A 19,900-nucleotide genomic window follows, 5' to 3' on the forward strand; every position below is an offset into this window, starting at 1 on the left:
AGCATTGAGCTACTCTAACATGAACAAGCGATGTAATCTTTGCATATCAGAAAAGCTGCATATTATCAATGCTGACAAATCTACACTGTTAAACAAACGCTCTGAGTTGGTTTCAAAATGTCGCCACCAAAAAAATATTATTTATCGAATTTTAACACTACCTACAAATAGAATGGTTCGTCCCGATCATATATGTAAGAGTGTCGAGCTAGTAATCCTTTCACTCTATCTGAGGATTGCAAGATGCATGAAACTTAAGTAATAGATTTCATTACTTTGTACTTGAAGTAATCTGTTTATATATATATAAGAAAGTAGTGTAGGTGAACTGTTAATTTTACCTCACAGAGCACACTGACAAGCAAGATAAGAAAGGCAGCCTAAATAGTTTTAACGAGTCTATATTTATTGCAAGTAAAATACAGTAATGTTATGATTATTTTCAAATTATTTGGAAATTCCCGTCCAATTTAAAAGAAAGGATATAAACTACAGAGAGTTTCATTAGTTACATTATGTTGTTGCTTTATTGCATTTGTTAGTATTTCCCTTATTCGTACATAAATATTGCAAAGGCGTAACTATTCAACAAGTAATCATTATAACCAGCTGAATAATATTTCATGTTTGTCAATAACACCGTCTTTGAATTGCAAATTACATATTGAGTCCTTTTGCCTCAAGATGAATCGACTATCTCATCAGTATATAGCATGAGAGGTATGCATTCAGATTTGCCTCTTTCCTTCCATTGAACTGAGTTTACTTCTTTTTCCATTAAGCGAGGGAGAATAACTCCTTCAGGGCACTGATTTGTGATTTTCTTTCTGGATTCAGTCTCTTCTCTGCTAACTCTTCGATATTTTCGCGTTTATTGGTATCGATGTCTGGAAGAGATGAGATAAAGATATTGCAGAATAAAAGATCACTGATGCACTTTCCGTTATTTACAGCTGCCCTGCCACTGACCCTCTTCACATCACATTCAATTTATAAGTAAATTTCATCTTTCATGTCTTTGAGTAAGTTCTATGGTATAATTGTTTATCGCAAGTCCTTGTAATCGTCATTGATATGCAAATTTAATTTTAAATCTCAAATCCGCTGCAGCAATCGTTTGCATCACAATACTTACACGTAAGCATACTTTAATATTTTTGATGTCAATGCTGTTGCTCTCACAGCTTAGTGTGTAGCCCTCTCGTGTCAACATGTTGAAATAATTTCAGTTTTTGACATGAAATCGAGTTCATTCTATTTTTCTTGTGTTTCTTTAATCATTAACCAGTCAAAGACAAGAATGATTTACGTACTTCTTCGATATCTGAATTATCAACAATCAACGATTAATCGAGTATGAACCTTTTACAACGCTTCTCAAAATTTGAATGAAAACCGTATAAGTGATTGATACCATAACAGTTTCATAATTTGCCCTTAAGACAATGTATTGATTGCTTTTTGTGTATTCTTGCATCAGATTAATGATTCATGGCTAGCCTTGAGAGCGTCAAATGTTCCCAAAATAATATTTGGCAAGCCACTGTCATCCATAGTTATGGGAGCTTATAAAATCAATTGACTGATTAATGTCCCACATATAACACGTTTCTATAGAAATATGCGATCAAAAATGAAACATATTTAATCAACAAAGGCGAGGTCAATTCTAAAGTTATGTCAGAATATTGTCCTCCTATTTAAATGAACAAAAAATTCTTCCATTTACTTGATTTCATCTTCGAAATAAGATTCTTCAGAGCCCGCATTTTCATATCATTCAGCTTTCTTTCTTCTCTATTGATAGCATTTACTGAAAGAAATTGAATAAAGATTTAAAAGAGAATAAAAAGAACAACTAATGTCCGTCTTGCTATAGCAAAGTTTATAACGTTTTACATGGCCTACTCAAATACATAATTGTAATCGCTTCCACTTCTCCAACATCTTGTCTCATTCGTGTAATTTATAGCCTTTGGTCTCTCGCAACCCATCCCATGCGGGCAGAAGTATTCTTATACAAGCTCATGCATTCTTGGTGATATGAAGTTTTAGTCAGTTGTTCGCCAGCAGTGAACCGTTCACCTTCACACAAGAAACCTATTGAGTTCGTTTATCATTAGTAGAACTTACAACTTCCTCTAGTACAGTAATGTCCACAGACCAAGCCCTCCGCCCCCTGAATACATGACTCCACCATATTGTCATCTTCAGACTTATATTCACATAATGTTCAGATTCGCAAACAGAATAGCAAGTCTGTCCTTCAAATTTAGAACAAACTGGATCCATAGACCAATTCATAATAGCTGCTTTTTGCGCATTAATGCGAGAACGGTTTCCAGACAGTGATCAGTAAAGCAGAGTCCCACACACTCAGCTTCGTGTGTCTACACATAGTTTGGCCAAAAAAACTTGTCTACGAGTGTTATATATCATACCACAGGAAAGCGCTCCACCTGTTATGTCAACATCAACTGAATAAATTTTGATCACAATGCTTTGTATAAGGTTTTCTCTTAGGCTGAAGAGACTACATCAATGCTCAATACAATGACAAACCGGAATGAATAACTGAGAGTTTGCATCACTCAAGGCTAGTCATTATGAAAACTGACAATAGAAGTCCTTACTCATAACAACTACCCCTGAAATACAGACAACCAAGTCATTTGACAAAAGGTTTCTCAATTTGCGTGAAATTTGCTGTTTTGATTTCTATCATATGCTGTTTCTAATCATCCTTCAAACTATCAACCAGTGTAAACTCTTTGTATTGACAGTCTCTTCCTAATTTGCTCCGACAATGAGAACTTGCGTTGTCTTGTTACAACATGATTAACATCTTTGTATTCGGTTCGTTATTGCTTTTTACGATTGAAATTTGCAAAGCAAGGACTACCGCTAACAGTGTTAGTGTTTAGTTCATTATATCAATTTTAGCCCACAAAATTGTTAGTCCTACATACCCTGACACACTAAAAACGATCAATATGTTGTGCCGTCTCATTGACATTACGAGTGACATCCATGCAGAAAATTATGGTATCTCTTCTTAAAATCAGATTTAAGATCAGGGACAGAAATTCGGGCTATCGAAGTGTATCAATTATCTTCTTGTCTACCACGTGTGGGGCTCATTTAAAAATCTTGTTGAAAGATCTCAGTTTTTTTGAAAATCGAAAAGTTTAGTTTTCATAATTGCAGTTAACGTAGGGATTGCGCCCATTTTGAATTTCAAATATCGAGAAATCTTGGGTAATTTCTCCCCATTACCAAATTTTCCGCTCTGATTTGACCCCTGATTTTTATTCTGTCTTTACTAAGACAATGGTCTAAAGTTACATGGAAGAAAGTTTGAGCAAAAGTTTAAGTATTTCACTTTCGAGACGCAAATATTTTGTCCCAACGAAGATCTGTCATCTTGTCATAAAACAACATCGAAACAAAATCTCATTCTGAACCGATTCTATGCTGAAAAATATCTCACCTAGCTCGTCTAAGCTCTCAAGCTCTTTTTTGTCTTCATCCATGACCATATCTGGAAAATTGGGGAAAAAAAAACATATTTCATGCTTAAGTAACAATGGTACCTCTATTTTAACAATTGATGTTTATAAATTAAAATATGAATTTTAATAAATTACACGAGTTTCATTCATTGACTTAAATTGATGGACATATGAAGTGACAATGAGTTAAAATGAGAGGGGAAATATGCTCTTAAATTTTAAAACCCCCATTTTAATCAAATTCACTCAATCTGTTTTTATTAAATGAAGTCAATGAGTTGAAATATCAATTCAGAAGAAGTTAAATAGGTATACATTAGGAATACAGATATATCAGCAAGAATGGCTCTTACGTAGCCGTGTCTGCTCATTTTTGGTGCTTCTTGGTATTCCTTAAAACTATTTCATAAATTCGAAACATATCAAAAACCCTACCATACATCTTTATACTGAGACAAAATTCACCTCACCTGGCTCTGCTAAGTTTTCAAGCTCTTTTTTCAAATCACTGATAGCCATATCTGAAAAAAAACACCAAAAAAACATTTAACAGATATTGAACAATGTATGACCAATGATTGATTCTTGCTGTGCAAAAGCTGGCAAAAATGTGATGCTGAAAATTGTGCTCAAAAACCTTACAAAATTAAAGCGCTACGTTGGATATAATTGAATATAAAATTCTTTGTTACAGTGATTTCAGTTGAAATTAAACAATTTAAACGGACACGGGTGTATCAGTAAGAATCAGTATTCATTTGACAACAATGATGGTTCAGAGAGGCTACTTTACCATATCATTTGCAATGACGCTCCATTTTCCAGTGTGCAGTTACCAGTGTGTTTTATATAATTAATTTCATAATTTTATGATATGTGTTGTTCGTTCAACAGAAGCCGTCCAACAAATTTCATGGGACATACTCGCGTTCCAAAACTTGTAGTTCTAGGTTTATGGTTATGTGATAATATATTTTGTTAAAATACAACATTATATCATATACACTTTACATCTACATTCAGGTATGATATCGATGCACTATCAGTCCGTTTTCGTTTTCGAGCTGTTTAATCCACCATGCGAGTACCTACTTCATTTTGTACAGCGTTGCTTCTTACAGCCTTAAAAAACTTTATCCTCTCGAATGGTAAATATTAAACAGCAAGGGTAATATGAAATACTGACCAACTTTACTGATAGCTTTATTGAATGATTTTAATTTTCTGACCTCAAGATTGTTTGAATGAAGAAATGCTTTATTGATAAAATACAAACCTGCAGAATATATCTTAGTTTGGACAGTGTTTTGGTAATGATGCACTATTTTCATGTTACCGAGTACACCTGATAATTTCATTTGCAAGTGTTTGGCAGTAATTTGGATAATAATACAAAAAGTCGTCGTATTTCCCTATTATTTCTCTTCTCACCTGGTTCTTTATAACCTCTCAGCTCTTCCCTTTTGTCTTCACTGATTGCCATATCTGAAAAAGTGGAGAAAACATTTTTTTGTGATAAGCTACAATGATGCGTGTGGTTTAACAACTGATGTTTACAAACTCTAAAACATGCACTTTTAATAACGTCAATCTGTCTTTGTTCAGTGACTTAAATGGGTTGAAATATCAATTAAGAGGGCTAATGTGCAGCATTGAATAAGCTGTTATCCAATAGGGTAGCTGAATCTTACCAATATAATTAAAACAATACAAAAAACTCCCTTACTCGCTGTGAATAGTGACATTGGATCAATCAGAGAAAGAGCTTATTCAATGCTGCACATCAGCAGAATTAAGAAGAGGCGAAAGTTAGCACCTCTTGGTATTTCTTAAATTAAAATATATCAAAAACCCTACCAAACATCTCTCTATTAAGACAACAGTTATCTTCACCTGGCTCTGCTAAGTTTTCAAGCTCTTTCTTCAAATCACTGATAGTCATATCTGGAAAATACACGTAACAGATATTTCACAATAGGTGACAAAAGATCGATGCCTGCTGTGGAAAAGTGGCTAAAAAGATGTTCGAAAGTTAGTGATAAAACACCAATAAAATGTATACGCAACTTTGCATATATTTAGATATATACTATTCTTCGTTTAAGTTTTTGTATAATTTTTTTGTATAATTGGTATTCAGCATTAATAAAATGGCACTCGGCTACACAAGATATACTTAGCATCGGCATTGACTAGACAATTCTTCTGACCTTGCTCTTGTAAGCCTCTTAGTTCATCCATTTTGTCTTCACTGATTGCCATATCTGGAAAAGTGGAGAAAACATTTTTGTGATAAAGTAACAATGATGCGTGTGGTTTAACAACTAATGTTTATAAACTCTAAAACACGCATATTAAGCAATGTCACTCTGTCTTTGTTTAGCGAATTAATGGGTTGAAATATCAATTAAGAACGGCGAAATGGTACATTAGAAGATAAATGTGTCTGCAAGTGACGTAGCTGTGTCAGCTCACGGTTAAAAACATATCAAAAACTCCACCAAACATATCTCTGCTGAGACAAAGTTCTCCTCACCTGGCTCTGCTAAGTTTTCAAGCTCCTTTTTCAAATCACTGATAGTCATACCTGGAAAATACACATAACAGATATTTAACTTTTGACGACCAAAGATCGATGCTTGATGTGAAAAAGTGGCTAAAAATTGTGCGAAAATTAGTAATAAAAAGCTAATGAAATGTATATGCAACTTTGCATTTCAATATTGTTCGTTGAAGTTTTTTGTATAATTGGTATTCAACATTAATAAAATGGCACTCTGTTACTCAAGATATGATTTAACGTCGGCATTGACTTGACAAAAATGACAGTCAAGAGAGATCATTCGACAATACAGTTTCCAATAATATTGTATTTTCCTAGTGTTCAGCTAATGCGTGTTAGGGTGTCCTTTCGAGAAAGCATTTTCTGTTCTCTTACATTTTCAAGCAGTTTGGTCCATCATGCAAATACCTATTTCACTTTGTTCGTCTGTTCGAATCGTAAATTTTTAAACTGCAAGGCTGATGTGAAAGACTGAGCAACACCTGTCAATTTTTCTATCAGTTCCATGAATCAAACCTGATTTTCAGATCTAATTGGTACGGGGAAATACGTTTTTGCTAAAAAACATACCGGCAGAACATTTTTTATTTTGCATAGTGCCTTTTTAATTGCAGTTACATTGATTCTGTCGAGTACAAGTGACATTTTCCGTTGCGAAAGTTTTGTATTAATTAGGATAATAATACGCAAAGTCGTCTGCTCTTCCCACTTTGACATGATTCCCCCGCCACCTTATATAACAGTACCGGCTAAACCATTCACGGTAACCCCTAATTTAATCCTGGCTTTGATATCTAGATATAGCGTTGCTCATTTATAAATTAAAATTGTTATGTAGGTCATTTACCCCACACTCATCATGACCTGAGTTCAATTAGTCTAGAACATTCTCAAGGTCACTGCCCTTAATGACCTCACAACCTTGAATTCAATTAGTCATGTTTGGAATGTTCTGGAAAGTTGATTAGTTGTGTAAGAGAGATAATTTTAGAACAGTAATTAGCATGTCAATAAAAGTTCTAGATTGTTCTTATATGCCTTTATAAAAGGGACGTGCACAGCTTCCAGTCAGACTTTTGGGATCGTGTCTCTTGTGTGTTACTAAACTCCAGCAGTAGTCATTCTCAAGACCTTTCAAGACCTTCTCTGCCAACGCTGGATTTATACTGTGGACTTTGTGCAGTTTCAAGCCTGCAAGCCAAAGGACTGTTCATTCATCCGACTGACTGTTACAACTCTGAGACTGGAGCTCTGCCGTCCCAGCTGAGATAAGTAGTCTGTACACTTTTAAAGCTTGTACTCTATCCCTGACTTAGCAATTAGTTTTTTTTTCGTAATAAATTTTGTTTAAACGTTAACTGCTGAGTTCACCCTTTTGTTCGTTTTCTCTGCACGTAACAAATTGGGGGCTCGTCCGGGAGACGAATATTTTGAGCCGTTTGACAACATTTTGACAGCTTTTCAAAACTACTGTATACTGTGAACTCAGCGAAATTCAATCATGGCGGAATTCAAGCCAGACGAATTTATGGATGACCTTGATCAGGACACATTTAATTCCCTCAGAAAAGACAACCTCATAGCACTGGCAAATTTCCTTAAAGTAGATGTCAAAAGATCTATGCGCAAGCGAGAAATTCAGTTCAAGATTGCAAAACATTTAGTTAATTCTGGCCCTTTTGAGGAGTCTGCCTTAAAAGATTATGAGCCTGAGTCTTCCTTCGAACTCAAAAAATTAGAATTAGAAATACAGGCAGATTTGGAGCTTAAGAAATTGGAATTAGAAAAGGAAAAATTGCAAATGGAAGAAAGGGAAAGGCAGGAAAAATTACAAATGAAAGACAAAGAATTACAAATGAAAGACAAAGAATTACAAATGGAAGAAAGACAGAGAGAAAAGGAGAGAGAATTGGAAGAACATCGACTACAGTTAGAAATGAGACGTTTAGAGCTTGGACAATCAGGAAAATTCTTCCCTTCAGACAAGTTTGACATCACTAAGCATTTCAGGTTAGTTCCCCTTTCCAAGAAAAGGATGTTGATAATATTTCCTTCATTTTGAGAAAATTGCTCAGAGTCTGGATTGGCCTAAGGAGTCCTGGTGTATGCTTTTGCAGAGTGCTTTGGTGGGTAAAGCCAGAGAAATTTACATTCAGTTGTCAGTAGAGCAGGCTTCAAATTATGATTCTGTGAAGGAATTAATTCTCAAGGGCTATGAGTTGGTGCCTGAAGCTTACCGTCAGAAATTTAGGATTGTGAGAAGGTGAAGGATCAAACTTATGTTGAATTTGCTCGAACAAAAGAACAACTGTTTGATCGTTGGTGTTCTTCTGAAAAGGTCAGTCAGAATTATGACAAATTACGACAACTTGTTTTGATTGAGGAATTTAAAAGGTGCATCCGGAGTGACATCAAGACGTTTATCAATGAACAAAAGGCAGATACATTAGAGGTTGCTGCACGTTTGGCCGATGATTATTCATTGACCCACAAATCTTCATTTCTCAGCAAACCATCCCAGTCCTTTTCATACAGAAACAATGCAGGTAAATTTAACTCCTCCTTTTCATCCAAGAATTTTCAAAGGACAGTAGAAAATCAAATGACAACAGTTCACAGAGTTCAAGTAACACTCCCACATCATCAGATCCAAGTCTCAATCTCCTTCTGACAAACAGTTTGGTACACTTTCTTGTAATTATTGTAAGAAAGACGGCCATTTAATGTCAGAGTGTTTCAAATTGAAAAGAAAACGTGAAGGTCAGAGTGGTCAAAGTGGATCTAAGCCAACCGGCTTTATTTCTTCATCAACTCATTAGAGTCTAATAATGTGTGCAACACATTTTCTGAGGTTAAACCCCTCTCATCCCCAATTAATGAGGTCAAGGTCAATTCTTCTCAAGATAGCATTATGGGTATTTTCGAGCCATTTATTCATAATGGTTTATATCACTTTCTAGTGATTTCTCTTCCGCTACCCCTGTCAAAATTTTAAGAGATACCGGGGCTTCCCAGTCTCTTTTGTTGGCAGATACCCTGCCGTTTTCTGAAAAGTCATTTTCAGGTTCTAAAGTTCTTATTAAGGGGGTAGATTGTAATGACTACATTCTGTTCCTCTCCATAATGTCTATTTGTCTTCGGACTTTGTTTCTGGACCTGTGGCTTTAGGTATTAGGCCTTTTTTGCCTTTTGAAGGGATTCACCTTCTTCTTGGAAACGACCTTGCTGGGGACAAGGTCATTACTAATCCACTTGTGACTGATAATCCTAGTTTAGATCAGGATCCAGAGCCAATTGAACAAGAGATACCCGATTTATTTCTTCATGTGCCATTACTCGAGCCATGTCAAAGAAAACTTCCGAGAATCAAAATACTCTCAAAAATAATGTCACAGATGTTGACTTAAATGACACCTTTCTCAGTCAGGTGTTTGACACGGATCATTCCGTTATCCCTCGTGGATTTGAAACTTCCAGTAAAACTTCTGCTGACCAAAGTCAGACATTTTCTAGATCAAATCTCATTGCAGAACAACACAAAGACCCAGATATTTTGTCTTTGTTTGACAGGGTAGATGATGAAGGTAAAACTTCAGATAGCTCTGTTTCCTATTATACAAAATCTGGTATTCTCATGCGTAAATGGAGACCTCCAGATGTTTGGTTGATGACGATTGGGCTATAAAACATCAAATTGTGGTTCCAAAGCCCTATCGTGCTGAAATATTGCGCCTGGCCCATGAAACGCCCTGGGCTGGTCATTTGGGAGTAAGGAAAACTTATCAAAAATTCTCAGTCACTTTTATTGGCCTAATCTCAGGCAGGATGTAGCACATTTCTGTAAAACTTGTCACACATGTCAAATGGTAGGAAAGCCAAATCAGACCATTCCAAAGGCCCCTTTACAGCCAATTCCTGCATTTCAAGAACCATTTAGTAGGATTCTAATAGACTGTGTTGGGCCCCTACCAAAAACAAGATCAGGAAATGAGTACATGTTGACAATTATGTGTACATCAACTCGGTTCCCAGAAGCCATACCACTGAGAAACATAAAGACAAAGACTATAGTGAGAGCTTTAGTCAAATTTTTCACTTTATTGGCCTCCCTAAATGTGTCCAATCCGATCAAGGCTCCAACTTTATGTCTGGTATTTTTCAACAAGTAATGGATCAGCTAGGCATTAAACAGTATAGGTCATCCGCCTATCATCCAGAAAGTCAGGGTGCTCTTGAGCGATTTCATCAAACTTTGAAAAACATGATTAGGACCTACTGTTTTGACACAGAGAAGCAGTGGGATGAAGGAATTCATTTTCTGCTCTTTGCTGTTAGAGAGTCAATTCAAGAGTCTCTTCGTTTTAGCCCATTTGAGCTTGTATTTGGACATACAGTCCGTGGCCCACTTAAGCTCGTTAAAGAGAAATTCCTATCAGACGATGATGATTGTCTGAATATTTTGCAATATGTGTCAGATTTTCGTACAAAACTCTCTAAAGCATGTGAATTAGCCAGAGAAAATCTTGAGTCATCTCAGCAGTCAATGAAAACCAAATACGATAAAAACACCTCAAAACGGAAGTTTGAACCAGGTCAAAAAGTTCTTGTTCTACTTCCAATTCCTGGCAAACCACTCCATGCTCGTTACTTTGGGCCATATCTAATCGATAAGAAATTGAGTGATTTAAATTACATCATAATAACACCTGACAGGCGAAAACAAAAGCAGCTATGTCACATAAATATGCTTAAGCCATATTTGGATAGGATAATCCTACTAAAACAAAGCCTGTCAGTACAGTCAGTTCTGGCCATTATGAAGATAGTGATACTGAAACTGACTTGAGTGAAAATACTCTAAACTCAAAGCTGGGCTCGGTCAAGCTTCAGAACTCAGAAATCCTGGAGAAGCTGGAGTCTACAAAGTTGGCACACCTCCAGCCAGAACAACAACAACAGGTGAAAGAACTGCTCCACGAATATAAACACCTGTTTCAAGATGTTCCAACGAGGACAAACGTCATCTATCACGACGTTGATGTTGGGGACAGTAAGCCTGTAAAACAACATCCATACAGACTGAATCCAACAAAAGCAAAATATCTCCAGGAAGAAGTCAAATACCTGCTGGACAATGACTTTATTGAACCCAGTAAAAGTAACTGGAGTTCGCCGTGCATACTTGTTCCCAAATCAGATCACAGTTATCGTATGTGCACGGACTTTAGGAAGGTCAACACTTTAACAAACAAAACAATACAAAACAGAAATCCGAGGATATGAAAAAAAAAAAGAAAAAAAAAAAAAAAAAAAAAAAAAAAAAAAAAAAAAAAAAGAAAAAAGAACAGACACTTTCCCAATCCCGAGGATTGATGACTGCATCGACCGAGGGGAAAAGCCAAGTATGTGACGAAATTTGACCTACTGAAGGGATTTTGGCAAGTCCCTCTGACAGATCGTGCTCGTGAAATATCCGCCTTTGTTACGCCAGACGGATTGTTCCAGTACAAGGTGATGCCATTTGGAATGAAGAACTCTCCGGCACGTTCCAACGGATGATCAACGACGTCATATCCGGGCTAGACGGTGTGTGCAGCTTACGTTGACGACGTCATTCTGTATAGTGACACCTGGGAGGAACACATCAAGCTCATGCGGAAGTTCTTTGAGAGACTGAGTAAAGCAATGTTGACTGTCAACCTTGCCAAATCTGAGTTTGTATGGGCAAGGGTAACTTACCTCGGACATACTGTAGGACAGGGTGAGAAAACCTGTTGATGCCAAAATCAGTGCCATTTCAAGTTTTCCCATACCAAACTGCAAACGACAACTGATGCGCTTTCTCGGTATGGCTGGTTACTACAGAAAATTCTGTCCAAATTTCTCCACAATTACTGAGCCTTTGACTAACTTACTTAAAAAGAAAGTACAGTTTGTTTGGTCAGAGCAATGCCAACAGGCATTTGATACACTTAAAGCCATACTGCAAAGTGCTCCAGTGTTGTCTGCACCAGATTTCACTTTGCCATTCAAATTAGCTGTGGATGCTAGTGATACGGCTGCTGGTGCTGTTTTATTGCAAGAGGATAGTCATGGGGTAGATCATCCTGTTTGCTATTTTTCACGCAAATTTAACAAATCCCAGAGAAACTACTCTACAATTGAAAAAGAGTGTTTATCTTTGATATTAGCTTTACAGCATTTTGAAGTTTATGTTACTTCTTCAAATCAGCCAATAGTGGTTTATATTGATCACAACCCTCTTGTTTTTCTGCAGAAATTTAAAGGACAAAATCAGAGATTGCTAAGATGGAGTTTAATGTTACAGGAGTTTAATCTTGACATTAGACATATCAAAGGCAGAGACAATTTAATTGCAGACTGTCTCTCTCGTATTTAGAAATTATTGTTGTTCACTTTCAAGAAATTTTATTGTTGTTCACTTTCAAGAAATTTTACTTTAGAGTAAAACAAAATTTGAGTACTTAAATCCTTTTCAAGATTACATTTGTAAAAGAAAGATTTTTCTTTGAAAAATTTTCTTTTTTTTTGAAGAGGGGGTGTGTTATGTAGGTCATTTACCCCCACACTCATCATGACCTGAGTTCAATTAGTCTAGAACATTCTCAAGGTCACTGCCCTTAATGACCTCACAACCTTGAATTCAATTAGTCATGTTTGGAATGTTCTGGAAAGTTGATTAGTTGTGTAAGAGAGATAATTTTAGAACAGTAATTAGCATGTCAATAAAAGTTCTAGATTGTTCTTATATGCCTTTATAAAAGGGACGTGCACAGCTTCCAGTCAGACTTTTGGGATCGTGTCTCTTGTGTGTTACTAAACTCCAGCAGTAGTCATTCTCAAGACCTTTCAAGACCTTCTCTGCCAACGCTGGATTTATACTGTGGACTTTGTGCAGTTTCAAGCCTGCAAGCCAAAGGACTGTTCATTCATCCGACTGACTGTTACAACTCTGAGACTGGAGCTCTGCCGTCCCAGCTGAGATAAGTAGTCTGTACACTTTTAAAGCTTGTACTCTATCCCTGACTTAGCAATTAGTTTTTTTTTCGTAATAAATTTTGTTTAAACGTTAACTGCTGAGTTCACCCTTTTGTTCGTTTTCTCTGCACGTAACAAAATGCACTAAAAATGTTGGCGTTATTTCTTTGCCCAATCACAAATCTTCTGACCTTGCTCTTGTAAGCCTCTTAGTTCATCCTTTTTGTCTTCACTGATTGCCATATCTGGAAAAGTGGAGAAAACATTTTTCGTGATAAAGTAACTAACAATGATGCGTGTGGTTTAACAACTGATGTTTATAAACTCTAAAGCATGCATATTAAGTAATGTCACTCTGTCTTTGTTCAGCGAATTAAATGGGTTGAAATATCAATTAAGAAGGGCGAAATGGTACATTAGAAGATAAATGTGCCTGCAAGTGACGTAGCTGTGTCAGCTCACGGTTAAAAACTTATCAAAAACTCCACCAAACATATCTCTGCTGAGACAAAGTTCTCCTCACCTGGCTCTGCTAAGTTTTCAAGCTCTTTTTTCAAATCACTGATGGTCATATCTGGAAAATACACATAGCAGATATTTAACTATAGACGACCAAAGATCGATGCTTGATTTGAAAAAGTGGCTAAAGATTGTGCGAAAATTAGTGATAAAAAGCTAATGAAATGTAAACGCAACTTTGCATTTTAATATTGTTCGTTGACGTTTTTTGTATAATTGGTATTCAACATTAATAAAATGGCACTCGGTTACATAAGATTTACTTTAACGTCGGCATTGACTTGACAACAATGACAGTCTAGAGAGATCACTTGACAATACAGTTTCCAATAATAGTGTATTTCCTAGTGTTCAGCTAATGCGTGTTAGGGTGTCCTTTCGAAAAAGCATTTTCTGTTCTTTTACGTTTTCAAGCGGTTCGGTCCATCATGCAAATACCTATTTCATTTTGTTCGTCTGTTCGAATCGTAAATTTTAAACTGCAAGGCTGATGTGAAAGACTGAGCAACACCTGTCAATTTTTCTATCAGTTCCATGAATCAAACATGATTTTCAGATCTAATTGGTACGGAGAAATACGTTTTTGCTAAAAAACATACCGGCAGAACATTTCTTATTTTGCATAGTGCCTTTTTGATTACAGTTACATTGATTCTGTCGAGCACTAGTGACATTTTCCGTTGCGAAAGTTTTGTATTCATTAGGCTAATAATACGCAAAGTCGTCTGCTCTTCCCACTTTGACATGATTCCACCGCCACCTTATATAACAGTACCGGCTAAACAATTCACGGCAACCCCTAATTTAATCATAGACTCTCGGAAAAAACGGGACAGGCAACTGCTGAGGTTTCTTTGTGCGATATATCCTGGAATACATTAAAGTTTATTTGCCAAGCGGTCCCCGACAACAATACTTCGTACTTAACACTGAATCTTATTAACGATCAAACTGACGTTCTGAATATTTACACTTTGCTCTTGCATGGCACGTTCCGAGTAATGACACAGAGAATTTTGAGGGTTTTTCGATACTAGTCATGGTGATTGTTCTGGTAACGATGAAGATCACATTTTGGATTCAAGCCGAACCAACGGGAAAAAAACCAGACGATAAAAACAGTGTAGCCATAGACGCTACAGAAAACTCTTGCTAGATATCGACAATATAAGTTTACATTCCCTACCATAAAAATCTCCGATAACAACAAACATTTACAAGTTAGACAGGTTTACACTTCCCCAGTCCTGCGAAACGAAAATCTGACCTTTATTTCATCTGTCACGCAACATTTGACGAAAATCAGGGAACACAAAAAATGACTACTCCATCGGAGCTCAAATACACGACCTCTAACATTTTGGTACTGTTTTAGCCTAAAGAAACACCAAAGTTCGGATAAGCTACACATGTTTACATCCGCAAAGTACTAGAAAATACATTTGTAACACTGACTTTCGCTGTCAGGAGAAACTTCGCGATAAATCGGGACTATCAATCGGTTGATGGAGTCAGAAGCGGTAAGGTAGACATGCATTTACACAAAGCTGAACGCTGTCCTCGTAAATTTGGCCGTTCAAACAACCACATTTCAGTAATTAACATACATACTTTACCGAATCATGGAGCAATCCTCGCACAGAAAATATTCCGACGGTTAAAAAAACTGCAAAAACGAGGGAAAATTCGGAGATACACGGACGATTGCGGAATGTAAACAACTCTGTGATGTCAACTGCTGTTAAGTCTGGAACTGCAGCGGTATGTGTTTCGGATTTCTATTCGAAACTTTGTCACTTTACAGCAACATACTGACTCCCTGCAGACTTCTAGTTGCATCGAATCTCGCTACCAATATGTAAAAAGCACTTTAAAACCATTTTGACGAATTCTTCTCAAAATAGTTGTAACACTTTTATTTCTAAAAATGGACTTGCGGGTAATCAGAAATAACTTGTAATCCGAAAACATTATTACCGTATACCCGCATGCACGTGTCTATGAGCCGGACGTTGTGCAGTCGATCGGGTCCAGCTTCATTCCGTCCCCGACCCATTAACACCTCTTAATTATTCCAAGTAGGATCGCACGCTGCTAATCCCATAGACCCTTTGTTCTCTATCGCAGTTGCCTGTCCTGTTTTTCTCGAGGACCTCTAATTTAATCCTGGCTTTGATATCTAGATATAGCGTTGCTCATTTATAAATTAAAAATGCACTAAAAATGTTGGCGTTATTTCTTTGCCCAATCACAATTCTTCTGACCTTGCTCTTGTAAGCCTCTTAGTTCATCCTTTTTGTCTTCACTGATTGCCATATCTGGAAAAGTGGAGAAAACATTTTTCGTGATAAAGTAACAATGATGCGTGTGGTTTAACAACTGATGTTTATAAACTCTAAAACACGCGTATTAAGTAATGTCACTCTGTCTTTGTTCAGCGAATTAAATGGGTTGAAATATCAATTAAGAAGGGCGAAATGGTACATTAGAAGATAAATGTGCCTGCAAGTGACGTAGCTGTGTCAGCTCAGGGTTAAAAACTTATCAAAAACCCCACCAAACATATCTCTGCTGAGACAAAGTTCTCCTCACCTGGCTCTGCTAAGTTTTCAAGCTCTTTTTTCAAATCACTGATGGTCATATCTGGAAAATACACATAGCAGATATTTAACTATAGACGACCAAAGATCGATGCTTGATTTGAAAAAGTGGCTAAAAATTGTGCGAAAATTAGTGATAAAAAGCTAATGAAATGTAAACGCAACTTTGCATTTCAATATATTGTATAATTGGTATTCAACATTAATTAAATGGCACTCGGTTACACAAGATATGATTTAACGTCGGCATTGACTTGACAACAATGACAGTCTAGAGAGATCACTTGACAATACAGTTTCCAATAATATTGTATTTTCCTAGTGTTCAGCTAATGCGTGTTAGGGTGTCCTTTCGAGAAAGCATTTTCTGTTCTTTTACATTTTCAAGCAGTTTGGTCCATCATGCAAATACCTATTTCACTTTGTTCGTCTCTTCGAATCGTAAATTTTAAACTGCAAGGCTGATGTGAAAGACTGAGCAACACCTGTCGATTTTTCTATCAGTTCCATGAATCAAACCTGATTTTCAGAGCTAATTGGTAATATACGTTTTTGCTTAAATACATACTGGCAGAATATATTTTATTTTGCATAGTGCCTTTTTAATTGCAATTACATTCATTCTGTCGAGTACTAGTGGCACTTTCCGTTGCGAAAGTTTTGTATTAATTAGAATAATAATACACAAAGTGGTCTGCTCTTCCCACTCCACAGCTAGCTTATATAATAGTTATGGCTAAACCATTCACGGCACCCCCTAATTTAATCCTGGCTTTGATATCTAGTATAGCGTTGCTCATTTTCAAATTAAAAATGCACTAAAATGTTGACGTTATTTCTTTGCCCAATCACAATTCTTCTGACCTTGCTCTTGTAAGCCTCTTAGTTCATCCTTTTTGTCTTCACTGATTGCAATATCTGCAACAAGAAATTAGCAAATGTTTTGGAACAGAAGATAAGTAGTTTTTGGGTGACGGAATTCAAGACTCCAAGGGTCTTAAGCTTCTTTCATTTTAATGACCCAATCTTTTAAATTGATAGTTTTTACGCCAACCAGCAGATGCATGCATTTAAATACACATTTTGACATCAGTACTTTTGACAAGTTAGATAATTCAGGCAGATCACGCAGATTAACTTTGCTTGTATTAGAGTTATCTCGATTCAGCATAATTGAGCATAGTGACGCAATAAATATTATCACTTCAATATATTGCATAGTTTTGTTTGTTGAAAGGTTAGAAGTTGTAGGGATATCTGAGTGAAACTGTCAATCAGTAGTTTTCCATTCCGCTTTCTGTTGTGAAACCTGTGCCAGAGAATGGGTCAAGTCTGCCGTATTGTTACCTTAAGTGGATAATGTAGTTTTTGAAAAGAAAAATCAAAATTCTCACTTTACCGGGATCAATTGCTTCAATAAAATGCTTCAATACAAACGTTCTTAAGGCTCTTAACCCTTCTTCTTCTTCTCCGACAACATGGCCTGGAACGTACGAGTACAAAAACGCTTTGAAACAGAAGAAAAGGTGCGCGTAGTGTGTAACAACTAAACCTTCGAGACCTTTCTGGAACCAATCTGAAATTTCCATCGGTTTCCCTCTCCGTTCAAGTGCTCTCAGGATTTGCAGCCTATTCGTACCATTGTAAGATTATTTACAGATAATGTGTATTTACAGATGAACTTCTTTGATAAAACCACCTATTTAGAGATTTGGATGTAACTGGCCTGTGTTGACAGGGCAGATTTCTTCCTTTGGTGAGTAGCTACAGGAGATTGCAATACGATAGACAAATACTATATTCTCCTCACTTTCATTTCCGACAATCTCCCTTTAATGAACTCTGGACATAAATTTTACTTTTCCAAGAACTTCAAAATGAGCCCACACATGAGGTGGATTATAAAAGACTGCAAACATTTGAAAATTCCGAAAAAGCTGTCCCAGATGAGCACTCTATCTCGTCGTCCGACCCGTTTGAGGATTCCGTTGTGGCACTTATGTAAAATTATTTTACAACAGTTTGCGAGAGCTCTCGTCAAATGAAAAGAAATGAGGAAGACTGACTTAATTGCCCGGCCTAATTCAACCAACGCAAAATTCAAAGCAAATTTCAAGATTTCACAATGATTCGAAGTATCATTATTTTGTAACATTGGACGACTGATATCGACCAAAGAGATTTAAATTGACTTGCAATTATTTTCTCATGTAAGTTCAAGGTGAGATCAAGCTATCTTAATTAAAAAAAAGATCCTCTCGTCTACCAAAAAGCTGATGTGATCACAGGTAAGATATTTATTGAAAAGACTTTCTGAACTGTAGAGACCAAATTGCAGCTATTACTGACAATTGACAATTTCGCACTCATGACATTTACTGTTCTATGAGATTCAATTAAGTAAAGATAATATAACAAAGTTATTTGACACTGTGGCCCGTTTGGATAAGGTTTCAAATTCGCGATCAGAGAGTGGTAAGTTCGAATTCTGAGTCTGGCCAGTGAAGCTTACACAGGATGAGAGGATGGTTGTTGAACCCTTCAGCAAAGCACCTTGCTCTTTATTTCTCAACTTGGTTATGGTATGGTTATCTCATTCTGTAAAAGGGCGTACCGTATATTGGATAGTGAAGGAAAAAATCCGTTAATTCTTTAAAAATACTCTTGCACATATCTTAATGTAGTCAGTGTTTTTCTACTTCAGAGAGAGAGAGAGAGAGAGAGAGAGAGAGAGAGAGAGAGAGAGAGAGAGAGAGAGAGAGAGAGAGAGAGAGAGAGAGAGAGAGAGAGAGTGAGTCGCTAACTTGACCTTTCATACTGATCGTTGTCATGTGCTACATTTAAACAAACAAAAATACTCATATTACTTACCTGACTTCATCAGAACAACGGCCGCTAACAGAGCCACGAAATGCAGTAAGCGAATCATCTTTAATGTTTAATGTGGACTTCTTCAGCAAATGAATGAAGGGAGCGAAACACTCAAGCTCACTTCTACCGAACGGATGAGACTTATACAAATGGAAAAACAAATACATTGACGAGATATCAAACTATGTATACCTGTTACCTAAACTTATATAATCTCCTCGCAAGTATTCTCTGGATAACCCTTTGTCTGCTTTACAGTATTGTTGTATCACAAAGCATTATCATAATTCTCGAAAGTACGTAAGTAAACTGAAAGCGAATAAAGACAATACAACATAACTACAGTGTTTCATCGTTTAAAGTAGCCATTTATCCATGGCTCAAAAGGTTACATGAATTTGTAGTTGAATAAGTACATTTTACTTTCTCTGTCCTTTGTTATACTCAATGATATAAGGTGATGTGGTATACATTTTAAAACCTAACACGGCCGTGGTTATTTACATTTAAGCACGGCAGCCCTGGATCCTTACTGCAAATTAGAACAATCTCCGATAACTATGAAAAAATGATTCCAACTCCTTAGTCAGTATAATTAATTTGCACAAAATCATAGTACTTCTGCAAGGTAGGCAGTTAGTGTAAGCAGGCGACCACTAGATGACGAGACGAGGCACCGAAAAAAAGTTAACGTATGTCCCCTACAAATTTCAGAAGTTGACAACAGTCCTTATTGGGTACGACAATATACGATTCTCTTCTTTAGTTGGTTATGTGTTCACTGTATTTCTTAAAGTGTACTTGAAAAATAAAGATTCCAATCTCGAGAGTTCAAC

At 36.6% G+C, this 19,900-nt stretch overlaps 1 protein-coding gene across 18 annotated transcripts; it reads right to left on the reverse strand.

Moving 5' to 3' along the window:
- Positions 1 to 385: 385 nt before the first annotated feature.
- On the reverse strand, positions 386 to 19,233 carry LOC139122155 (uncharacterized protein PF3D7_1120000-like). 18 transcript variants are annotated; one of them, XM_070687584.1, is made up of 15 exons: positions 19,065 to 19,233; positions 17,593 to 17,676; positions 17,058 to 17,111; positions 16,186 to 16,236; positions 15,858 to 15,911; positions 13,598 to 13,648; positions 13,266 to 13,319; positions 6,049 to 6,099; positions 5,723 to 5,776; positions 5,406 to 5,456; positions 4,944 to 4,997; positions 3,983 to 4,033; positions 3,491 to 3,541; positions 1,730 to 1,813; positions 386 to 887 (listed from the first exon to the last, which is right to left on the reverse strand). In XM_070687584.1, the coding sequence occupies exons 1-15, from the start codon at positions 19,120 to 19,122 to the stop codon at positions 778 to 780; spliced, it is 912 nt and encodes a 303-aa protein (XP_070543685.1). In that variant the 5' UTR covers positions 19,123 to 19,233; the 3' UTR covers positions 386 to 777. The 18 variants fall into 18 exon arrangements, with proteins under 18 accessions (XP_070543685.1, XP_070543677.1, XP_070543709.1 ...); XM_070687576.1 differs by having other exon boundaries at positions 5,370 to 5,456; XM_070687608.1 differs by lacking the exon at positions 16,186 to 16,236.
- Positions 19,234 to 19,900: the final 667 nt, after the last annotated feature.

Source organism: Ptychodera flava, chromosome 2 (genome assembly GCF_041260155.1).
Source record: "Ptychodera flava strain L36383 chromosome 2, AS_Pfla_20210202, whole genome shotgun sequence".
Lineage (NCBI taxonomy): Eukaryota > Metazoa > Hemichordata > Enteropneusta > Ptychoderidae > Ptychodera > Ptychodera flava.

Coding starts and splice junctions, on each gene's coding strand:
- LOC139122155 (XM_070687576.1), bottom strand. CDS start 19,122: ATGATTCGCTTACTGCATTTCGTGGCTCTGTTAGCGGCCGTTGTTCTG. Junction 15,912..16,185: donor TGAAAACTTAGCAGAGCCAG/GTGAGGAGAACT, acceptor CCACTTTTCCAG/ATATGGCAATCAGTGAAGAC. Junction 6,100..13,265: donor AAGAGGCTTACAAGAGCAAG/GTCAGAAGATTT, acceptor TGTATTTTCCAG/GTATGACTATCAGTGATTTG.